Consider the following 20,893-nt stretch of genomic DNA (forward strand, 5'->3'; position numbering starts at 1 on the left):
CAAAATGGCCAGATCCTTATTTAATTGTTTTTATGTAGCCTTTGAAATTTCTCAGAATGCTTAATATAAAGAGATGGTCTATTTTTATTATTTATGGTTTAGAATGTATTTTTCATATATGGTGGACTACAATTCCCGTCATTTTCCAGGAATTTATCATAGAAAATCCTATTCATTCTGATACTTTTTCTATTCTTGGAGTTTTCAAGCAAGCTTCAGTATCCAACTGTCCCTGACTATATTATAAGTTGCCAATTCTGAAAGATACAAATAGATTCTCTTTTCCTGTGAGTCATGAAAAATGGAAAATAAAAATGTTGGGAAGCTTCCATCTCAATTGTAGGCTTTTTCCACCTTGAACAGTCAGCATGTTTTTCCTTTGTGTTTGCCTGAAGAATGGAATTGTTGACTATTTAATATAAGCAGTTCATTTTATTTATTTATTTGCACAGATTTGGAAATAGAGGAAGATTTTTAAAATGCAGAGTGATTTCGAACTCCTGGTACTTCAATTTGTTCTGAGGCTGGGTGGGGCTGGTCAGAACTGTCTTGATGTGGCCTTTAGAAGGAAATTGCTTGTTTGTTTCTCCATTCTTTGGAACATACAAGGCATTTCCAGCTTTGGGCAGGTTGAGAGAGAGGTGAACATTTTGTATGCCAAATTGCTCATTTTCCCAAGCTTAACAGTAACTGAATAATTTCTGCTTTAGACTGGGTTTATGAATGGAACCAATTTTTCCATGAGCCACTAGATCCAGAGAAATCATATGAACCTCAAAAAAACAGGTGGATAAATTTTAAAGATTCATTTTTTTAAATACATAAAGCTATCTTTTGAGAGCTACTCATTAGGCTGATATTGTGATGTTTGATATTGTCTTCTGTAGGTTTCATGATCTCAGTTATTATGATTTGTAACCCATTGCTTACAGGTCAGAAATAAGCTCAGCATATTCTATAGGCAGACTATAATCATTTACTGATGCAGATTGAATATTTGAACCTGACATCCCAGATTTGATTTAGTCATGGAGACTCCTAAATCTTCTTACATAGTATTAACTCACAATAGGCAGACCTAGACCCAAGAAATCAATTTCACAGGAAAACTAAAACTGGAGACTGGCTGTAATACAGAATCTTGCCAGTTTGATTGTACTGTGCTTCCTTCTCCTTGTTCTTCAGAGAATTAGGGAGGCTTTTGATTGAGCTGCTTCAAAATATTATCTTATTGTTTGTTTTTATTAAAAAACAATACCTAGATACCCTGATTCCCTGAAAATAAGACCTATCCTGAAAATAAGCCTTAGTGTGTTTTTATGTGTACACCTAATATAACCACCCCCCAAATAAGCCCTACTTAAGAACCTGTACTGCTGGCCCCCTGCCCATTCTCTCTGGTTGCTCGTGGTGCTGCAGCCACAAGGTCATGGGGGGGTGGAGCTGCCCCATGCACCCTGCACCAGCTTACCTCAGAATCCCTGCAGCAAGGACATCCATGCCTTGACACCTGCCTCGGGACCATGTGCAGCAGGAGCCCACATGGCCGATGGCTCACTTCTGCTTGCTGGTAGGTGAAACAGAGCAGGAGGCGGAGCAGTGTGTTGGTGCCTGCGGCCACGAGGCAAGGCAGGTGTTGAGGCATGGATGGTTTGAGATGAGATAGGCTGGTGTGGGGCAGTGGGGTAGCTCCACCCTGGCACTGGTGTATCACTCTGCTTTTTGCTCGGTGGGGCCATGAGCAAGCAGAAGTGGGCCAGCAGCCATGTGGGGTCCTGCTGGACAGAGCTGCTGGAACTGCTGCTGCGAGGTAAGTCACATGGGAGCATGGGTTGCTTGGCTGCAGGGGCCCTGAGGTAAGCCGGTGAAGGGCATGTTAGGCAGCTCCACTACCCCTGTCTCACAGCGGTGCACCCTGTGGCCTCCTCACCCACCACGAACAAGCAGAAGTGGGTACATGGGGAAAAAAATAAGACACCCCCCCCTGAAAAAAATATGCCCTAGTGCTTATTTTGGAGCCCAAAAGAAGATAAGACCTAGTCCTATTTTGGAAAAACACGGGTAGTGGTCCTGGTATATCTCTGTTAATCTTATTATCCATATTCTCTATACACATTCATTGTATCACAAATAATGGAGGTTAATTTGAGACTAAACAAGCCAAGTGCTTGAATCTGGCACTGTCCCCCACTTATTGAAGTAGGATGCTCTAATACCGTGTATCTCAAAAAATAAGGCCGGGCCTTGTTTTTTTTTGAACCCCCCCCCCAAAAAATGGCTAGGCTGTCTTTTGGGGGGTGACTTAATTCCCCCCCTTGCATCCTTGGGTGGGCAGGCAGTGACAGCTTGGATGTCGACCTCGACTTTGGTGGGGCACTTCGTATTGGGAGACCTTCCACCACCGTTGCTTTCCCTTCTCCCTTGCTGCCACGGCATTTAGAGCAATGCCGTGGTGTTTGGCACAGCCACATGTGGCCAGCCAGGGCTCCTCCCTGCAACCGGAGCCCGGTGGAGACACTTGGCTTCAGGCGCTCCTGTCGCCGCCTTTCCTTTGCCTTTGAAGGTAAAGCCAATTATTTTAAAAATGACACCCTACTACAACAAAGACTCCCCTGCCCGAGAGGGCAGACCAACTCCATGTGGGGAGGCGAATCTCCCGGGGCCGCGGCGCAGGATTGGCCTACCTTGGGAGGAGCATCCAGCCACCATCCCTATCTGGCGCTGGGCAGAGCACGAAGAGCTTCGCCTGGGGCTTCCAGCGCAGTTGACAGGCGGGTCCTCTTTTCTGGCAGCAGAGCTCTCACCAAGGCAGCGAGCGCCTCCCCACCAGACCCTCTGCTCATCCCGCCAGGGCAGCGCCAGAGCCGTGCGGGCTGGGCAGAGCCAGGAAAGTGAGCCGCGGGTGCGTGCCCGCCTGCCAAGCAAAAGAGCCGGGCCGACCTGAGCTTGGCTTCCTTCCCAAGTCCCTCCAGCATGAACCCAAAGGGGCCACCAGGAGAGGCTTCCCGAGGTGATGGCAGTGCTGCTTCCCTGGCTGGCGGAGAGAGCCCGAAGCTGCCCATCCTTTCCACCCCTCACCCAGCCCATCCCCGTCCCCACGCATCTCCAAATGCACCAGCAGCTCCAAACGCTGCAGCGGAACGGGCATCAGGCAGAGGGGCTGACTCGGCAGGGCTCAGCTCGGAGGAGGACGTGGTGCATGCCGTCGCCTTGCTTCCCTGTCCACGGATGGGTGGGCACTATCGCTGCCTCGGGTGGCCTCTCCCGGTGGCCCCTTCGGGTTCGGGTTGGAGGGACTTGGGAAGGAAGCCAAGCTTGTGTCGGGCCAGCTCTTTCGCTTGGCAGGTGGGCGTGCACCCGCGGCTTGCTTTCCTGGCTCTGCCCAGCCCGCACGGCTCTGGTGCAGCCCTGACGGGATAAGCAGAGGGTCCAGCAGGGAGGTGCTCACTGCCTTGGTAAGAGCTCCACCTCTGGGCAGGAGGGCCCACCTGTCAGCTGCACTGGGCGCCCCAGGCAAAGCTCTTCGCACTCTGCCTGGCGCCAGGCAGGGGTGGCGGCTGGGTGCTTCTCCCGAGGTGGACCGATCCTGCGCTGCGGCCCCGTGAGATTCGCCTCCCCACGTGGGGTTGGGCTGCCGTCTCAGGCAGGGGAGGCTTTGTCGTACCGGTAGTAGGGTGTTGTTTTTAAAAGAATTGGCTTTGCCTTTGAAGGCGAAGGGAAGGCGGCGACAGGAGCCCCTGAAGCTGAGAGTCCCCACTGGGCTCAGGTTTCAGGGAGGAGCTCTGGCTGGCTGCGTGTGGCTGCGCCAAATGCTGCTGCGTTGCTCTAAACGCCGTGGCAGCAGGGGAGAAGGGAAAGCAATGGTGGAGGAAGGTCTCCTAATACGAAGTGCCCCACCAATGCAGGCAGCACCATATCCGGATATGCAACAAAAGTACTTCCTAACGGCAAGCCCCGCCCGCCATTCCCCCCATTTCGCATGTTTAATATAGGCCTTAATTTGGGGGGAGGGACTTAATTTGATTTTATGCCGATAAAAGATGCTGGGCCCTCCTATTGGTGGATGCTGTATTGTTGGAGAAACACGGTATTTTATTTAATCTTAAACAGATTATTCTGGTCTATTTGTTTGGATTCCCTCTTCTTGAGATGTTTTTCAAGGTGTAGAGTGACAGCCCTTTGCCTTGCATTCTTGTGATGAGGACTATGTAATTAACTCCATCCTCACACTTTTTGAAGTTTCTCTTTAATGTAGAAAAATTGTATGTAGAGACAGAATTGAGTTCTATGTAGCTTGAAACTGCAGTGTTTTGGTGTAGCTTAAAAATCTGTAAAGTACTGTTCAATTTATAGACATACCTTCTTTGATAACTGTTTAGATTTACTGTCTTGACAGCTTCCTTAATTTTATATTCTATAGAAAATCGGAATTTTAACTGTTTTTAAACAATAGGAACAAATGAAGTGGAAACAAAAGATGGATTGTTGTAGGTAAGAAAAAAATATTCTTCAATATTTGTATTATCTTCTTTAACACGTAAATTTCTAAACTATCGGTGATGCAGATCACAAGGTTTAGTTTGTCTTAATGAAATATTAAATATCCACACCCCCTTTCTTAGTTGCTGTCAACCTTATTTCAACTTGCTTCTAATTTTACTCTGTATTAGATATATTCTGATTCTGAGAGTATCTGGTTTGGCAGTTCTTCATGTTACACTGATGGGGAGTGAGAGAGGAATTGTAGAGAAAATGGGCCGGTTGTTATTTATTACCCAATTGCCAGGGTGACTTATTCATTGCCTGCATCATCATTCCCCAAAGTACTGCTTTACAGAATGGTGAATTATGTTTCAGGGAAAGAATCAATAAATGCTTTCAGAGCAACATTTGCCATGAGACTCATCTTCTTTTATACATATACGTGTTGCACTAAAAGGTGGGTGTGGTACAATTAACACTAAGGAAAAAGATAGTATATTAAGTGATTTGCATGAGGCATTTTGTTTAGATCTACAATGCAAACCTTAGGAAAACTAGGTTTTGTCCAAATGTATTTACAGTTGATTAACTACTCTTGAGGGGAAACATGAGGGGAAATGTTTCCTAATTTGGAGCCAAGTGCATTTCCAGTGAATTAACTGCACTGTGAAAAAAATGTGGCAAGGAGTTCATGTATTTTAAATAAATGTATCATGCCTTAAGACTTTACAACGAGATGCGTAGCTTGAAACTCCACATGACCCTTGAATTTTGCAGCTCCAAAACTCCATAAAAATAACTGCCAAAATTTGTTCCCTCTATTTTTATTTGGCGGGGGAGGTAGAAAAAATAAAACTGCATTGTAGCCTTAAACTACAGTTGATATAATTTTAAAAGGAAAAGGAAAGAGAAAACAAAATCCCAGCTCTTTCCCAATGTGGGACATGGAGTTACCTACTTTAAATCATTACTCACCCACTTACTTCCCCTAAAAAATGAAAATATGGCAAGACACATCCATTCTGTTTTGCTTGTTTGTACGGTGCCAGTCTGAATGCATTGCTTTCGTAGACGTAAGGCTGTAAAAATCACTGCTGCTGTTTAGAAAGATGAGAGAGAAAAGATAATACAAACTAGGGATTGCCAACTTCAGAGTACTAGAGGACTACAATGGTCACAATCATGTTTCTGTTTTTAATAATTTGATTGGAGGCAAAAAGTTATGTAAATATCTCAAACAGAATTTTTAGTCAAATACTTGTCATCTATTGAATTTTGCTCTTGATGCCAAAGCAAGGCAGAGTATTAATGTTGAGATTAGCTTTTTGAAAAAGAAAAGTAATTACACTTCTAAAACTAATCACTATATTACAAAAGGAGTATGTCTTTTGTGATGCTTTTAAATGATTTAATACAAGTTCTTGGGGTAATAGTCCATGTGTGTGCATGTGTGCAAATGTGCTTACACAGTGCCTAGCAAAGTTCAACCATAATGCCAGGCTGCCACCTGACCTTACAATAATGCATTAATGGAATTAACTTCTTTGTGATATGCATTAAACCTTCTTCCAGTTTTTGAAGAAATAAATGAAATGGCAAAAAGCCAAGTAAGGAGATGCACAACCCACTTTGCCTTGTTTTTTTAATTCTGTATTTGCCAAACCATGTCTGAAACTGCTCCATGGAAGCATGGAATACAGCGGCATAAGGAAATTTGTTATTTCTTCACCTTGTCTTCCATTTTGGAAGTAACAGTGCTCCGTGATGTCATGCTGGCCACATAACGGCAGAAATGTCTTCAGACAGCACAGGCTCAATGACTTTGAAACAGAGATGACCACCGCCCACTATAGCCAACGTCTAGTGGAGTAAAATCCACAGGGACTCCTTCCCTTTCCATTTTGGAGATTGTTGCTCAACTGCAGTGATACTTTAATCACTGCTTATTACTTTCTAGGTAGGTTCAACCCACTGGACTAAGCTAGGATTTTGTTAATAATTCTGTTAGCCACAGTTGCCTGAGGTTCACATCACATTGTCATAAAACATAGCTTATTAACCGTAGTAGCTAAGTTTATCAATTGGACTAGATAAGAATCATACTCATTATGGCTTAGTGTAATAAACTCAGCAAGATATGGTGACCCCAGATATATATGAAGCAAGTAATTTCTGATAATGTATGATGAGCCATTAAAAAGACAGTCTTGTAGCTAATGCTGATGTATATATAAATTTAGCAAATTAATTAAGAGCCATTAACACATTCTCTTCCCCTTCCCTGTTGAGGATTTGTAATAAGTGGGAAAGAGTTGAGAAAATTGTCAGTGTTTTTTTTTAATAGTGGCACAGTTTTAGGATTCTGCAAGACAACTTTTGCAGAAGCAGCTATTCAGTCTGGATTTTGGTGCTTGGTCAGAAAGCTTATGTGGAAATTGAATGAAGTGCTTTTGGTTACTCATTTGCACACGTATGGCCTCCAACTCTTCAGATTGCATAAGACAAACAGTCCTTATGCAATAAAAGCAGGAGAGATGTTCATTTTTTATTGTAATTTTTTAAAACATAAAATTTTCTTTGCGATTCAGAAAGCATTGTTTAGGTTTGCATTGCTTCATCCAATTACAGTTCATTTGGGTATAGTTGTTTATCAAATTTCTGATCTATTCTCTGAATTATTAGCAAATTAATTAAAATGCTAATACAGCTTGTGTGTTTGTATGTCTTCTAAAATATAGTTATAAAAGTCACTATGTAAGCACCTAAAACCATAAATTAACTATAAAGAATACATTTTTGTAGAGCTGAATGTTTTTTTTAAAAAAATACAATGGAAAGCATTGAAGTATTATAAACCTATATTCAACACGCACATCATAGACATGAGATAACAATAGTGCTTGGCTTAAAATAATTACTCATCATCATCGTCATCTTAACTTCTATTTTACAAGATATTTTTGGAATTATGAGGGAGGAAAAGGAAGAAAGAATGTGAGCAATGCAGTGGGAAAAAGGTCTTGGTAAACTAAAGATAGAATTTCAGAAAGTACTGTGGTGTAATAGAAATGGTGACATAGGTTCAATTACATTATTTTATGGCAGTATAGCATGGTGTGTTATTGCTGATATACTATATAATATAAGCTACTGACGTTTGGTCCCTGTTCAGTGAATTTTAAGACACCTAACCTAGGAAAGCTTTTGAAAATTGTCAATAAAAGAAACTATTCATGCACAAATTCGATTGTCACACTGAGTCACCCTGCTTCCAATGGCTTCAACAGCAACTTCTATGTATTTATAGGGGTAGCAGCCAGGTGAAGAGATCATGGGAACTAGAGAAAGCTGAAGGAATTGCTGATGCTGATTACTAGAGGACATATAGCTGGATTATGTGAATGTTTGCAGTTTTGCTTTTTGTCTTTCATTAGGAGGTAACAATGCATTTTTAACCTTCTCCATTCCATAGGTATTGAGTCCTTATTTCTAACATTTGAAATGTTTTTTGGCTTGACCTTGTCTAAAATGCTACTGAAACTTTTTTAAAAAATGTTTGCCATATTTCCCCAGTATGATTGTTACTACTGATATCATTTTGGGTAAAATCTGAATCACCAAAATAATTTTATGGCCTGATCTTAAGGTCTTTCAAATAAAATTAATACACAGACAAAAATGAACATTAAGAATAGCTTTTCCTTTCTAAGGTAATAATGTCATTGTTTCCAATGATCTCTATGCAATTAAACAATCCTACAACTCACTCTTCTTCATGTCAGCTCATGGAGTGCCTATCTGCCATTTTGATGTGTTATTGTCAATATCATACAACAAAGAAACCTGATACACAGTATTCTGATTGAATTCTCTGTGTGTAATGCTTCATTAAATTTAGTCTGCATTAATCTTTGGAAGATGCGGTCATCAAGCTTGAAATTAAGATTCCCTTCAATATTATCTCCTATCTTTTGCAATATCCTTTTCTTGGTATTTTAAAGATTTGTGAATGGGAAAAAAACTGTATTTATTGTGGTCCGCCGGTGGTTGGCAGAGCTGGCAGCAGAGTTGGACAGCGAGGAGGTCGGGGAGGAACCTGGGCCAGGTCTGGAGGCTGAGGAAGACTCAGATGAGGGATCTGCGTCAGAGGCAGAGATGAGGTCAGGGCAGGCTGGTTGTCATTAGCTGCCTTCGGGCTGGCACAGCAGTGAGGCGGGAAAGCAGCTGGAACTGTTATAAAAGGTGTTTGGTTGGGACAACGAGCCTGCTTAGTGCTTTTTGGAGAAGCCTAGGACAGAACATTTATTATTTAGCTATATGATGAAACTATGTGTGTTATCTTTGTGGGTTATACCTAGTAGAAGCTAGACAGCCACCTGTCTGGAATACTTTCAGTTGGATTTCTGCATTGAACAAGAGGACTGAACTCGGTGGCCTGCATGACTCTTTATAAATCTAAATTTTATATTCACCTGCTAGATTTATATCCTACTTGTAACAGCTAAAAGCAGTAGCATGGCCCTTGCTCAAAATGAGAATAAAGTCTCTTCTTAACCCTCAATATGAGATTATTCATTTTAATATAGTCCTGAAAAAAAGTGATTTACAATCAGACTTTGTACTTATGAGCATCACATTGCAGTCACATGATTGGAATTTGGATGCATGGCAACTGGCTTACATTTACTATTGGTTGCAGTGCCAGTGATCGTGTGATCATGTTTTGCAAACTTTCCAGCTGGTTTCCGACATCAGTGGGGGAAGTTGGATTCATTTAACAATTGTGCGATTTGCTCAACCATGGTATAAATGATTTTAAAATGAGATCTGATCATGTGTAATGATTGCCTTGTAAGACAACCAAAATTCCAGTTCCAATTGTAGCTGTAAATAGATAACTACCAAGTTAAATCTGATGCTTCTTTTTTTCCACCTTTCCTATGGCTTAATGGACACCTTGTTTTGCATGTGGCTCTTGCACAAGAAATTCTAGGTCCCAACATCACCCACCAACACCATAAGAATGAGAAAAGGAAGGAAGGAAGGAAGGAAGGAAGGAAGGAAGGAAGGAAGGAAGGAAGGAGAAAGAAAGACCCAGAATTTTAATCCTAATGCTACATTTTTATTATTTATCAAGTATGCTATGTGTTGTTATTATTATTAGAATAGCAAATGTTTTATTAATAACATTAACCTAGGAAAAGTTTTAGATCTATGATATCTTGAAAAAATGAAAAACATAGATATAAGCACTTTATTAACTTCTTAAGTACCGATATTTGTTTGGAACCTGCTTTGAATGTTGAATTCTATGCAGCACTAGGTACAATGTTGAAGTAATTTTTTCCCAATAGAATATATTAAAGTCTATGTCACTATTTGTGAATAAGCTGTTTCATAGTTGTGGCCAATAGCTCACTTTTACCAAAAAAAATCCCTTTGTATTTTTGTAAAATTTCCCTGTGCGTTTATTTTGTTATGGTAAATAAATGACAAGTCATTGTTAAACTGTAATTTCTTTTGATTTATCACAGTTAATTTCATTTCTTTATTTCATTTTCTCTTCAGAGATTTTTACTCAAATACTATTAAAATTGCAATTTGCAAAATCCTTTGTTAATGATCATTTGAGTGACTCATTAGTAATTGGTTCCTTTCAGCTGAAAGTAATTGCTTTATAATCCTTAATGACATGAAAACTGAAATACATGTTTTGTAATATTCTTGTATTATGGAATATAGAACTTGGCATCCAAGGAGTCCCATATACAACCAAGCATTTTATTTTATTTTTTGGTATCACCAGATTGCTTCCACCCATGGACAAATGATTGTAGCTTTCATGTTGGAAATAATGGGAACAGGAAAGACCTTAAATTCATAAAAGGGTACATACTTTGTTATTCCAGTGGTCTCTATTTAATTTTGAAATATGGAAATGTTCCAGTTCTTAAATGGGTATTTTTGTACTATTTATATGTTTCCGAAGTAAGGTTTTTAATAATTTCCTTGATGATGTGATGTTATTTTCTTTAAAGGATCAGGTTGTTCTTTATAGACAACCATGTTCTCGACAAGACCATTAAAACTCTGGTTCATAACTGCATTCTGAATGTAAAAACTTTTACTAGTGTGGGACATTTAATGGGCCCCCTTAATGAACTCTATATATTTAAAAGGCCCATTTCCTGTCTGAAGTTTAACAAAAACAGTAAAAAATGCTGCAGACTAAAAACTTCGGCTTTTGTTTAGTCTGGGGTTGAATTATTGATGTACTTTGAGCTCTATGAATGATTTTAGGACTATTTTTTTTCCTTTATATTGTATTTATCATTGACTCCTATAGCTGTGGCTCAGTTACTTAAGCACTGACTGAGCTTGTGTATGCCCTCTATAAAACCTATTGTGTAATCACATTTTTAGGTTTAGATATCTAATTTAAGTTCTCACTAACGTCAGAATCCAAAACACCATGGGGAAAATATACTTTTGTAATCCTCCTTCTTGTTCATCTGAGAATTTTTGTTTCAGATTGAGGAAATTACAGAAGAAAATTGCAGAGTGTTTGCTATCAAGATTTCTGATGTGTCAGATTCTATCCATCAGGTGATTGATGGCAAAAGGTTATCTATCATTAGTATCTGACTTACCGTGGTTTAACAAAAAGGAAATATCATGATTCCCAATATCGCTTCATTAATTTACTGAAATGACAAATAAGTGAAGGTGTTTGGTGTGCAATTTTGACTTCCATTTGTTCCAGACAAATATTTGGAAAATAAAAAACAAATGCAAAACAAAAGTTTGATGTTTATTTTTGGTAGTTACCGCAGCATCTTTGCATCGCTATAACTTCAGGCTCTTTTGAAGGACTTTGCTGCTAAGAACAAGAAAAGATTAGATATATGGCAAATAAATAGATATCGTACCCACTTTTTATAATAACCTTCCCATCATAGCAACCACAAGATTTGAAAATAATAGATCTTAGGTGGTTACCCTCCCTGTTAGCCCTCTGGATAGTGATGTATAGGGGGAACTGTTTTATACCTCTAAGGCTAACCATTTATTCCACAGCAGCACAATCAGCAAAGAGTCCTTTGATGCCATAATTTGTTGGATTCCCAGTTAATGCCATGCCAAATTCATGCAAGTTACAATTTGGTTTGGTACCATTTTTGAACCCAGCAATGACATACTTGTACATTTTAAAGACCTGAAGCATTGAGAAGGCCATGGGGACATGGACTGTTTTTGGAACATTGTGGTTAAGCTTTTGATCTTGGACTTTGTCAACTCATAAAATATTTCTGTGGTCTTTTTAGAGTTGCAACAAAAAGGGAGGGGGGAGTAGTGGGCAGCTTGCATTCCATAAATGTTTTCAAAATAGTTTCTAGGTGACCGAAGTTTCTGCCACGCAAAATTCTAACTGGAGAGTATGATTGATGACTCTTGGCTATGGATGTGTCCCATTGGAGAATATGAATTATGATACATCCTGGGGGTGGGGGAAAACCAGGCTCAAGGGTGACAATGAATGATGTGTCTCAGTGTCGGCTACACCCAGGCGGCGCCAACATGTTTACTCCTAATAAATCATCCTTAAGTTTTGGAAGTTTGGCTAGAGACTTATGATTTAAATGGGGGTAACTGGCAGAACCCTGACACATTTACTGTTTTTACCCAATTCCCTGCTTCCCCAATTACAGGATAGTATTTGATTGGAATTGTGAAAAGCACCCTTTATCATACAGGGTGGCCGACATCCTGTAACATCTAGGGCTGTAGTAATGTTATTGGATGAGAAAAACGATGGAGGATGATAACCTGATTAAATAGCACTCATTTCTACCTAGGTTGATTGAGAAATTATAAAAGTAAATATCTGAATCAGGGTTGGTTTTATTTATTATTTTAGCACAATGATACTTGCCAAATTGAAAACTTGTATCAAAAATGAATTCATATTATTCTTTCGTATTATGCATATTATTATTTCATATAATTTGTCTGTTTATCTCATATTATCTCATTTTGTTGGTCTTAAAGGACATACATGTTTGCAAGTATAATTATAAGCTTTTCCTAATGCACGTTCAATTTAATAGTGTATTGGCATAGTAACCCTTTTTTCTAATTGCTTTTTTAAAAGTGATAATTTGATTTTTGTATGTAATGGTTTTCCAAAGATAGATATTATTAAGGTGATGAGCAGCTCTGTTTGACTTTATGCTTATCAGTAACCTTTACTCATAATATGATATTGTCTGAATATCTTATTTGGTTCAGCTTTCCTTAGCTCTGATGAAGCCTTAGGCTGCTGTTTCTTTGAGTTACTGATAATTTTTTTATCTGATTAACTGACACATTTAGTTGAAATCAACACAGCCCTTAGGCTGGCCATGGATTTAATTTAAAAAGTATCAAAGGTTTGCACTGTCTGCTTTTTAATCATCATGTTTATCAGGCAAAGAAAAAAAAAAACCAAAAGCACTATAGGGAGAGGGGTTATCTTAAGGAGCAGTAGCTTGGGAAATTGACAAAAACTACAAGGTAATTTACTGCTAACTTTCACTTTCATTAATATAACATTTCCCACTAATAATTACAGTACATGTAATATACTAATTAAATGGAAAGCATTGTCACTAATTTTCTTCTTGCTGATCTCAAAAAATTGTATAACAAGAGGATTAAAAATCACATGTAGTTATACTGTTTTTAATTTGTAAGTCAATTGGGTAGCACATAGTATTTTGTATAACATACATTCTGTTAGTTTTTTAAAAAAAATAAAATTCCTTAAATTGTCTATATAGAGTTTTTGGTCCCTTCTACTTTAATATATTTTAAGTAAAACCATGATTAATAGGGCATTTAAATTTTTACTAAAGTAAGCAACATTCATTTAGGAACAGATATTAATTTTAGCATATATTTCTGTGGTACAACGGTCATATTTTGGCAAAAAGCCAAGGTTAAAATAATGTTTTGAGTAGACTTTGTTCAAGGGAGTAGTTGTTTGTTTTTCATTGGAAGTAAGAACAGCATTACTGAGGTAAAGAGATGCACAAAGTGATAAAGTTGCCCTTATTTTATTCTCTGTGCAATGAATTTAACTATAACTTTAGTGGTGGCAATTCTTTTGCCACAAATTAATGCCTCCCTGACAGCATTAATTGGATGGTTGAATTAGTTCTATTTTGGCATTCTTAAGTACAGGTAACCCTCAATGGAGCCTTCCCATTATGGTCGTAAGTCATGATATCTGTAAAATGGCTCATTCATGTGACTGATCCAATATAATACCTTTTTTGGCAGCCATTAAGCAAATCAATTGATAACTAAGGGATGGTTTTGCTAAAACTTGGCAAAAATATAAAATACAATCACATGACCATGGGAAATTGCCATAAATGCAATCCATTGGAACTTCAGAACTGAGTTGTTAAGTATCCCAGTAGAAGTCTGATGTAATTTTGAATGGTTGCTAATTACCAGTCATGAGTCCAGAGCTAACTGTATAGTTGAAACCAATTACGTTGCCTCTTAATGAAAATCTGAACAATGTCAAATTCCTGCTTAAAAACAAGAAAGCAGTGTGTTGTTATCCATATCTTGCCATAAAATAGAAGGCTTCTAGAGCCATCTTCAAAGAGACACATTAATATGTGCAGGAAAAGTAACCTTCACGTGTCAAGATGTGTCATGATATAAGGAAATATACGCCTGTGCTTGGAAGAATGTTGACATCGTGTAAGCAAAGCTTGGGAGGAGAGGCTTATCAGGGATGGAAAATAAAAATACAAACTCTAGTCACTGTCAGTTGACCTCATGGACATTTCTATAAAGATTTCTTGGCAACAAAAGGAAGTATTTTACTCTTGCTGTCATTCTTTTTTCTTTAACTTTTTGGTGTAGTATTCCTTGTTGAGCTCCCATTCAAGTCTAACTAACCAAATCTGTCAAATTAGTTTTTTGACATCAGAAAAGACCAGTGAAGAGCGAAGTATTTTTGAAGTATATTTTGCAAGCTGGTGCCAAATAAGCAGCCAGACTGACAGTTGGGGAAACCCATTATTTGCAGTTACCCTGGACCTGAGATTGCTGTACTGGCTACCATGAGGCTTGTAGGCCCAATTCAACAAGATGGTGGCTCTGAGGTACTGTATATATGTGTTTATTTCTCGCATACATCATAAATCAAAGATTAATTTGTTCATCTAGATTTCACAGGATTCTTTGTAGTTGATCTAGTATCTATCTTTCACTTTTAATTTTTCACAGTGAATCTTACACAAATGTGAGTTTAAGTGATAGTTACAACTTTTAACATTTGATATATTGCTTCTCATACAAGTGCCCTAATAAAAGACGACATCAAATAAATCACAATACAGCAGGTAAAACATTTGTTCCATCTATTCTTAATTATTATATGATACCTTTCCTGGACTCTGTAGAAACTATAGGCTTCTCATTCTAAATATGTTACTATTTGCATATTGAAGCTCACCCACAATAGTTCTTCAGTCTTTAAGGACAGCTTTGAAGGGAATATAAGGACCTGTAATTAGAAGAAGACACAAGCAAAAAACCATCCCTTTGGACTGTAATGCACACTCTCCAATCTTACCTACAGAAAATCACTTTCTGAGAACTCAGATCTTTATAGCAGAAAACAATACAAAGGATATGTGATTGTAAGCATCCACAGGGAGACAAAGAGAGGTTAGTGACATCACATGACATCAACAAATTATGCAGTTATATATCATTGTAGCTCCTGTGTGACAGCTGCTTCGGTAATGTCCAATGCATTTGAGGTGGTATAAAAATCACGTTAAAACAAAACAAAACAAAAATGAAGAACACTGGATGCAAAATTGGAGGAAGCAAAATTCAAGAAATACCACAGATTGTTTCACATATTTTTCAAAATGCAGTTTTAAAGAAGGTTGCTTTATCTGGTGTTCAAGAATTACTATGATTTGTGGTGTTCAATGTGTATTATATTTAGTATGGATGCCATATATTTCACCTTTGAATAAAACAGGAAGAAGGATTTTATTTCTTGATATTTCAACGATAGTTGAAGAAAGATTCTTTGAAAGATTCCTATTAGTGAATTCTCCATCAAAATACTGTTGCCCATGCTACGCGATTAATATGAGAGTTTTGGTGGCTCATTATGTTGCATTTGTCAAAGCCCATTTGATTGTGCTGCCATTCTTAATCTCCATTTCTGCCTCTTCAAGAGCCAAGTCTCCCTACAGCAATTTTTTTTTGTTTTCTTGTGGGTCTTTCCTACATTTCTTCTTGCTTTTTCTTTCCCCTCTAGGGACAGGCTTCCTGATACCTGAGTCTTCTAGTGACTTGGGAATTCTCCTGCACTCTAAGCGTTTTCTTTCTTACCAAGGCTAGAAGGCAAAGGCACTTGTTAAGTAAAGTTCTAGGTACCTGAAGCAGTCCCTCTCATTGTTGTACACACCGCAGACTTTCTCTGAAATCAATATAGCTGGAGGCTTTTTGTTCTTGGTTAATGAGAATTTCATTTGTCATTAATGTACATTTGAAGAGACAGAATTCACCCTTGTCCTTACTTTTCATCCTGTCTTAGGAAAGCGGGACACAGAGAAAGTTCAGAACTTGAGAATGTATTCCCTCGTGGCAGGAATAAATATCATCAGATTAAAATAAATTAATCTGTAATGCAGGTAGTCCTCGAATTACCATCACAATTGAGCCCAACATTTCTGTTTCTAGATAAATTTTGTTAAGTTAATTTCACATTCGTTAAGTGAATTTTGTCCCATTTTATGACCTTTTTTGCCACAGTTGTTAGTTGAATCACTGCAGTTGTTAAATCAGTAACATAGTTGTTAAGCAAATCTGGCTTGCCAGTTGATTTTGCTTGTCAGATGGTTGCAAAAGAGGATCACCTGACCCTGGGACACGGCAACTGCCATATTATGAGTTAGTTGCCAAGCGTCTGAATTATGTTTGTGTGACCCTGGCAATGCTGCAAAGGTCGTAACTGTGAAAAACGGTCATAAGTCACATTTTTCAGAGCCATTGTAACTTTGAATGGTAATTAAACGAACTGTTGTAAGTTGAGGACTATCTGTTCTTTATTTGATCACATTGTAAAATGAATACTTCCTTTCTAAAGGAAGTATTCACTTCCTTTATTAAAAAAAGGGGTTAAAAGGGGTTTCTTGCTGAATATTAACCCTGTACTTTTGAAACCTACAATAATCAACAGATGATGTGTTCAGATTATGTTTAGTTGTCATTCCATTTTTTTCTCCCAAGTGCTGCAGATTTTAGTGCCTAAAATCACCTTCATTTTTTAAATACAATAACAAATTAATCTTGTTGTATTTGTTGTGATTATTGACTTTCATCAATAGTACTTATCAGTTTAAGTACCTGTAGATTTTCTGCCTCCATATCATGAAATAAAAATCTTTTATGATACTGTTAAGTTATAATGTCTTTTTTTTTTAAGCAGAAAGAATATCACATTTTGGAGTTGGGTGATCATAGGTTTATATAGACTGTAGAGCCCATAACATTATGTATGTCATATATTGAGTATCTTTTAAGAGTGAGAAAAGTTAGCATTGATGTGATATGAACCATATGGAAGTGGGCGTCATAATGGACCAAAATCCCCCTTCAAACTGTTCTAAGATAGAATGTTCTCCCAAAAGCTTTGCATAACTGTTTCAAGGATTATCTCACAACAAAGAATGTGAGACTATGTGCTGAAAACATTTCTACTGGATAGCCACAGAAGCACATCCCTGATATTTATATCCTCAGAGACATTCTTCCTTTAAATTTGCTTTTAATTAGAAAATTGTTTGACTATAGTAAGTGGCTTCATTTCTCTAAGGAAATCACACATAATTATGCATCTTCCCTTGTGCTGGCCTTGCATTATATCTAATATTTCAATTGTTTCATAGCTGATAAAGGACAATATGACATGCATTTTCGTAGTTCCAAGACAGCTGCACTTGTGGGTTGCTTTTTTTCACAGTATTCCTTATCTGTGTCAAGTATGAGTCTGCAGGAATGAATGAATGAATGCTATGTTGGCCAAGTGTGATTAGACACACAAGGAATTTGTCTTGGTGCATATGCCCTCTCTTACAATGGTCATGTTAAGAGAGGACATAACCCACAGCTAAATAATGAGCAGAGAAAGAAACTCAGAAAGGATCCTCCCTACTTATCAGATTGTAAAAGGGGTGGAGGGAGATTTGAAGGTTACAAATTACTTAATGTAAAATATACATACCTCCCGTAATATTTACTCTAATGAGGTTTTATATAGTTGAAATATAATAATGGGAAAATCCTGCTGAATCAGTTAATATACTTATGTAGCCCTGAATTCTGCTTTTAAAGTGTTATAATAGATATTTATGGGAAGCTTATAGCTAAGATAGAGCAGTTCCCCAGGTACTAATATGATTAATAGCCATTAGTAGCATAATCTCTCTGAATGTGTATAATCCACTTTTAAACCTGCTGATAATTATCACTATTTTTGTGGTGGCAAGTTCCATAGCTTGACTATATACAGGGTAAATTACATCTGAGTCCTTCCCAAATTCCCTGTTGCTCTGTTTTGTTAATGACTGCATATACTGGTTGTTTAATTCTATGAATACTTTTATTCATCTTTGTATGGTTTCCATATCTTGCTGGCATTATTTTCTAATCTTTGAGTACCAATGTTGCTTTTTGATTGAATGGGAAATTAATCTCATGCTTTGATTATATTTGTCCTGGTGCTAATAACAGAATGATTAATTGTACAATTTTTAACATTTCTTTTGCATTAAAGCTGTAACTCTAGTATATTAGTTTTGCACACTTTATTGAACTGATATGAGTTCACATTTTACAGCAATAATGAGAAGGAAGAGATTTTTCCAGAATATGGCAATAGCATCATACACTTGTTCCTATAGTTCAGAAAAGCAAGTAGCACTTTTTAGAAATAAGCAGTGGAAGGTTGCAGTGGAAGACTGCATTCATTTGAGGCTCACTTCTCATTACAAGTAGTCTTCGCTAATCAAAAAGCCACATGACATACCACTTATTGGCAACAGGTCCAGCAATCTCTGTTGCTTTCGTTAAGTGAGGTTATTAAGAAGGGCCTCACATGAGTACAACTTCCGAATTCCTGCTGGCTTCCCCACTGACTTTGGTCATTGGAAGTTGGCAGGAAAGATTGCAGTTCGCAGTTGTTTGCCTGTGGGATGCTACAATGGCTCTAAGTACAAGGAGAAGTCAGAATGACCATTTGTAAATTCAAACAGACACACAGTGTATTGTTAAATGAGGATCCCCTCTACTTTTGCTTGAGATTTCTTATAAGAACAAAATGAAGTTACTAATCAAGTCACAAACTACAATTATACAGGGTTATTTGCTGAACCCCTTTGCAACAGCTTTATAAGTGAAATAATGTCAGTTCAGGTATTTTTATAAAGCTGTTGTTAGATTATATACAACAAATTTTGAAAATCTTAGATCTAGAATAATCTATTAAAAATATATATCAATAGCACGTTGCTTACATAAAATAGAATTTCCAATAGGCATACTGTAATTCTCAAATTATTCCATATAGTGTGTAACTTAGTAAAACTGCAAGTTACTATGTAAAATATTATTCAGATCCAAAGAAATTAGTATTTTTATAAATATAGTATAAACCACTTAAGTGAAATCAAAGAGCTCTCTTGTTAATGGCTACTGATTTATGCACTGAAGTAATTTTTGCAACTGTTTTGCAGATTTATTTTAAATTTGTTTTTATATATGCATATTTTGCAGGATAAAGAAGAGGTGGAAGCTGTTTCAGTAGGGGCCATTCTGTCAGATTATCAACGAGTCCGTGTGGAAAATGTGTAAGTAAGATAAGATGTTGCTTACAGTGTAAGGCAACATGCCATACATGGCCACAGAGCTATTGATTTCAGTGGTGTGGGCTAGATCAGAAATGTTATTGCTTTTATGTCAAATAAGATGGCATAGTAATAACGTTTCATTAAATGTCTGCATGGTGCTAAACATATAATTATCAAATCAGTCTGAACTCTTAAAAATGGGGATCCTATCAAGAAAGGGAAGATAAGCTATATATTTTCTATCTTATATGGGCTTTATTGTCTTCTAACAATATAGATTTCATGAACTGAAGCCCATCCTTTCCTGTTAAACCTTGCAGTGATTTATCTAAACGTATAAGAGCTGAAAGAAAACTAATACATTTACTTCTATAACTTACATAAGGGTATTTTGATAAAAGAAATACAAAAATAATCATTTTGTAATCTATCGTCACCTGTATTTACTTCACATAATCATCTCCGTTTGCTACATATTTTGCAACTGCCATTCGGCTAGCTTGTAAATTGTGAAGCCTAATATTGTTGTATTGCAGGAAAATTTCTTTCTAGTGGTTCCAAACTCTACTCCGTCATTGCTTTCAGACTCAGAGTTTTGAGTGTTATAATACAAAGTTGAGTTCGTGGTACATGGTTTAAGAAGATCCATGTGAATATAGGTAGTCCACAAGTTATGACCACAAATTGAGCCCAAAATTTATGTTGCTAAGTGAAACATTTGTTAAGTGAGTTTGCCCCATTTTATGTCTTTTCTTGCCACAGTTGTTAAGTGAATCATTGCATTTGTTAAGTTAGTATACATGGTTGTTAAATGAATCTGGCTTCCCCATTGACTTGTCAGAAGCTAGCAAAAACTGATCACATGACCCTAGGACACTATAGCCGTCATAAATATGAACCAAGCATCTGAATTTTGATCATGTTAAGCATCTGAATTTTAATCATGTGACCATTAAGGATGCTGCAATGGTGGTAAGAATGAAAAATGGTCATAAGTCACTTTTTTTCAGAGCCTTGTAACTTTGAACAGTCACTAAATGAACTGTTATAAGCCGAGGACTACCTGTAACATGATCTGTATTATGAATTTTCTTGACAAAGCCTGAGTTTTAAATTTATTTAGTTTTGCTATTATATTCCATTCCATGGAATGACACTATACTTCTGTGTCACTATGATGAGCACATATTTCAGCAGTTATTATGATGCTGTAAAAAATTCATTCTTGTATTATGACAAGAATTGTTGCAAATTTCAACTCTTGAAGCTTTAATTTGTATTGTGAGCTTGGGTGGAAGCCATCCTGCACAAAACTTCTGAAGAACTGTTCATAGAAATTTAACTGAGTGGTCTGTCAATTGTCCTTAATCAGTTCATCAACCTTTCTCATGTGTTCTTGTTATCACACATTATCCTGTTTGATCAGTTCTTCTTGGTTCATCATTACAGTTTGGCCCAGCAATAAACAATACTCATGT

At 37.6% G+C, this 20,893-nt stretch overlaps 1 protein-coding gene across 1 annotated transcript in view; it reads left to right on the forward strand.

Annotated features, from left to right (window-relative positions):
* DPH6 (diphthamine biosynthesis 6) overlaps nt 1–20,893 on the forward strand; it is a 218,449-nt gene that overhangs the window by 24,523 nt on the left and 173,033 nt on the right. Inside the window, exon 4 of the mRNA XM_026710609.2 lies at nt 19,342–19,415. Within this exon, the coding sequence (XP_026566394.2) occupies nt 19,342–19,415 (74 nt within the window). The remainder of the gene's footprint in view (nt 1–19,341; nt 19,416–20,893) is intronic.

This window comes from Pseudonaja textilis, chromosome 1, assembly GCF_049901715.1.
Source record: "Pseudonaja textilis isolate UNSWEBS1 chromosome 1, rPseTex1.2, whole genome shotgun sequence".
Classification (NCBI taxonomy): domain Eukaryota; kingdom Metazoa; phylum Chordata; class Lepidosauria; order Squamata; family Elapidae; genus Pseudonaja; species Pseudonaja textilis.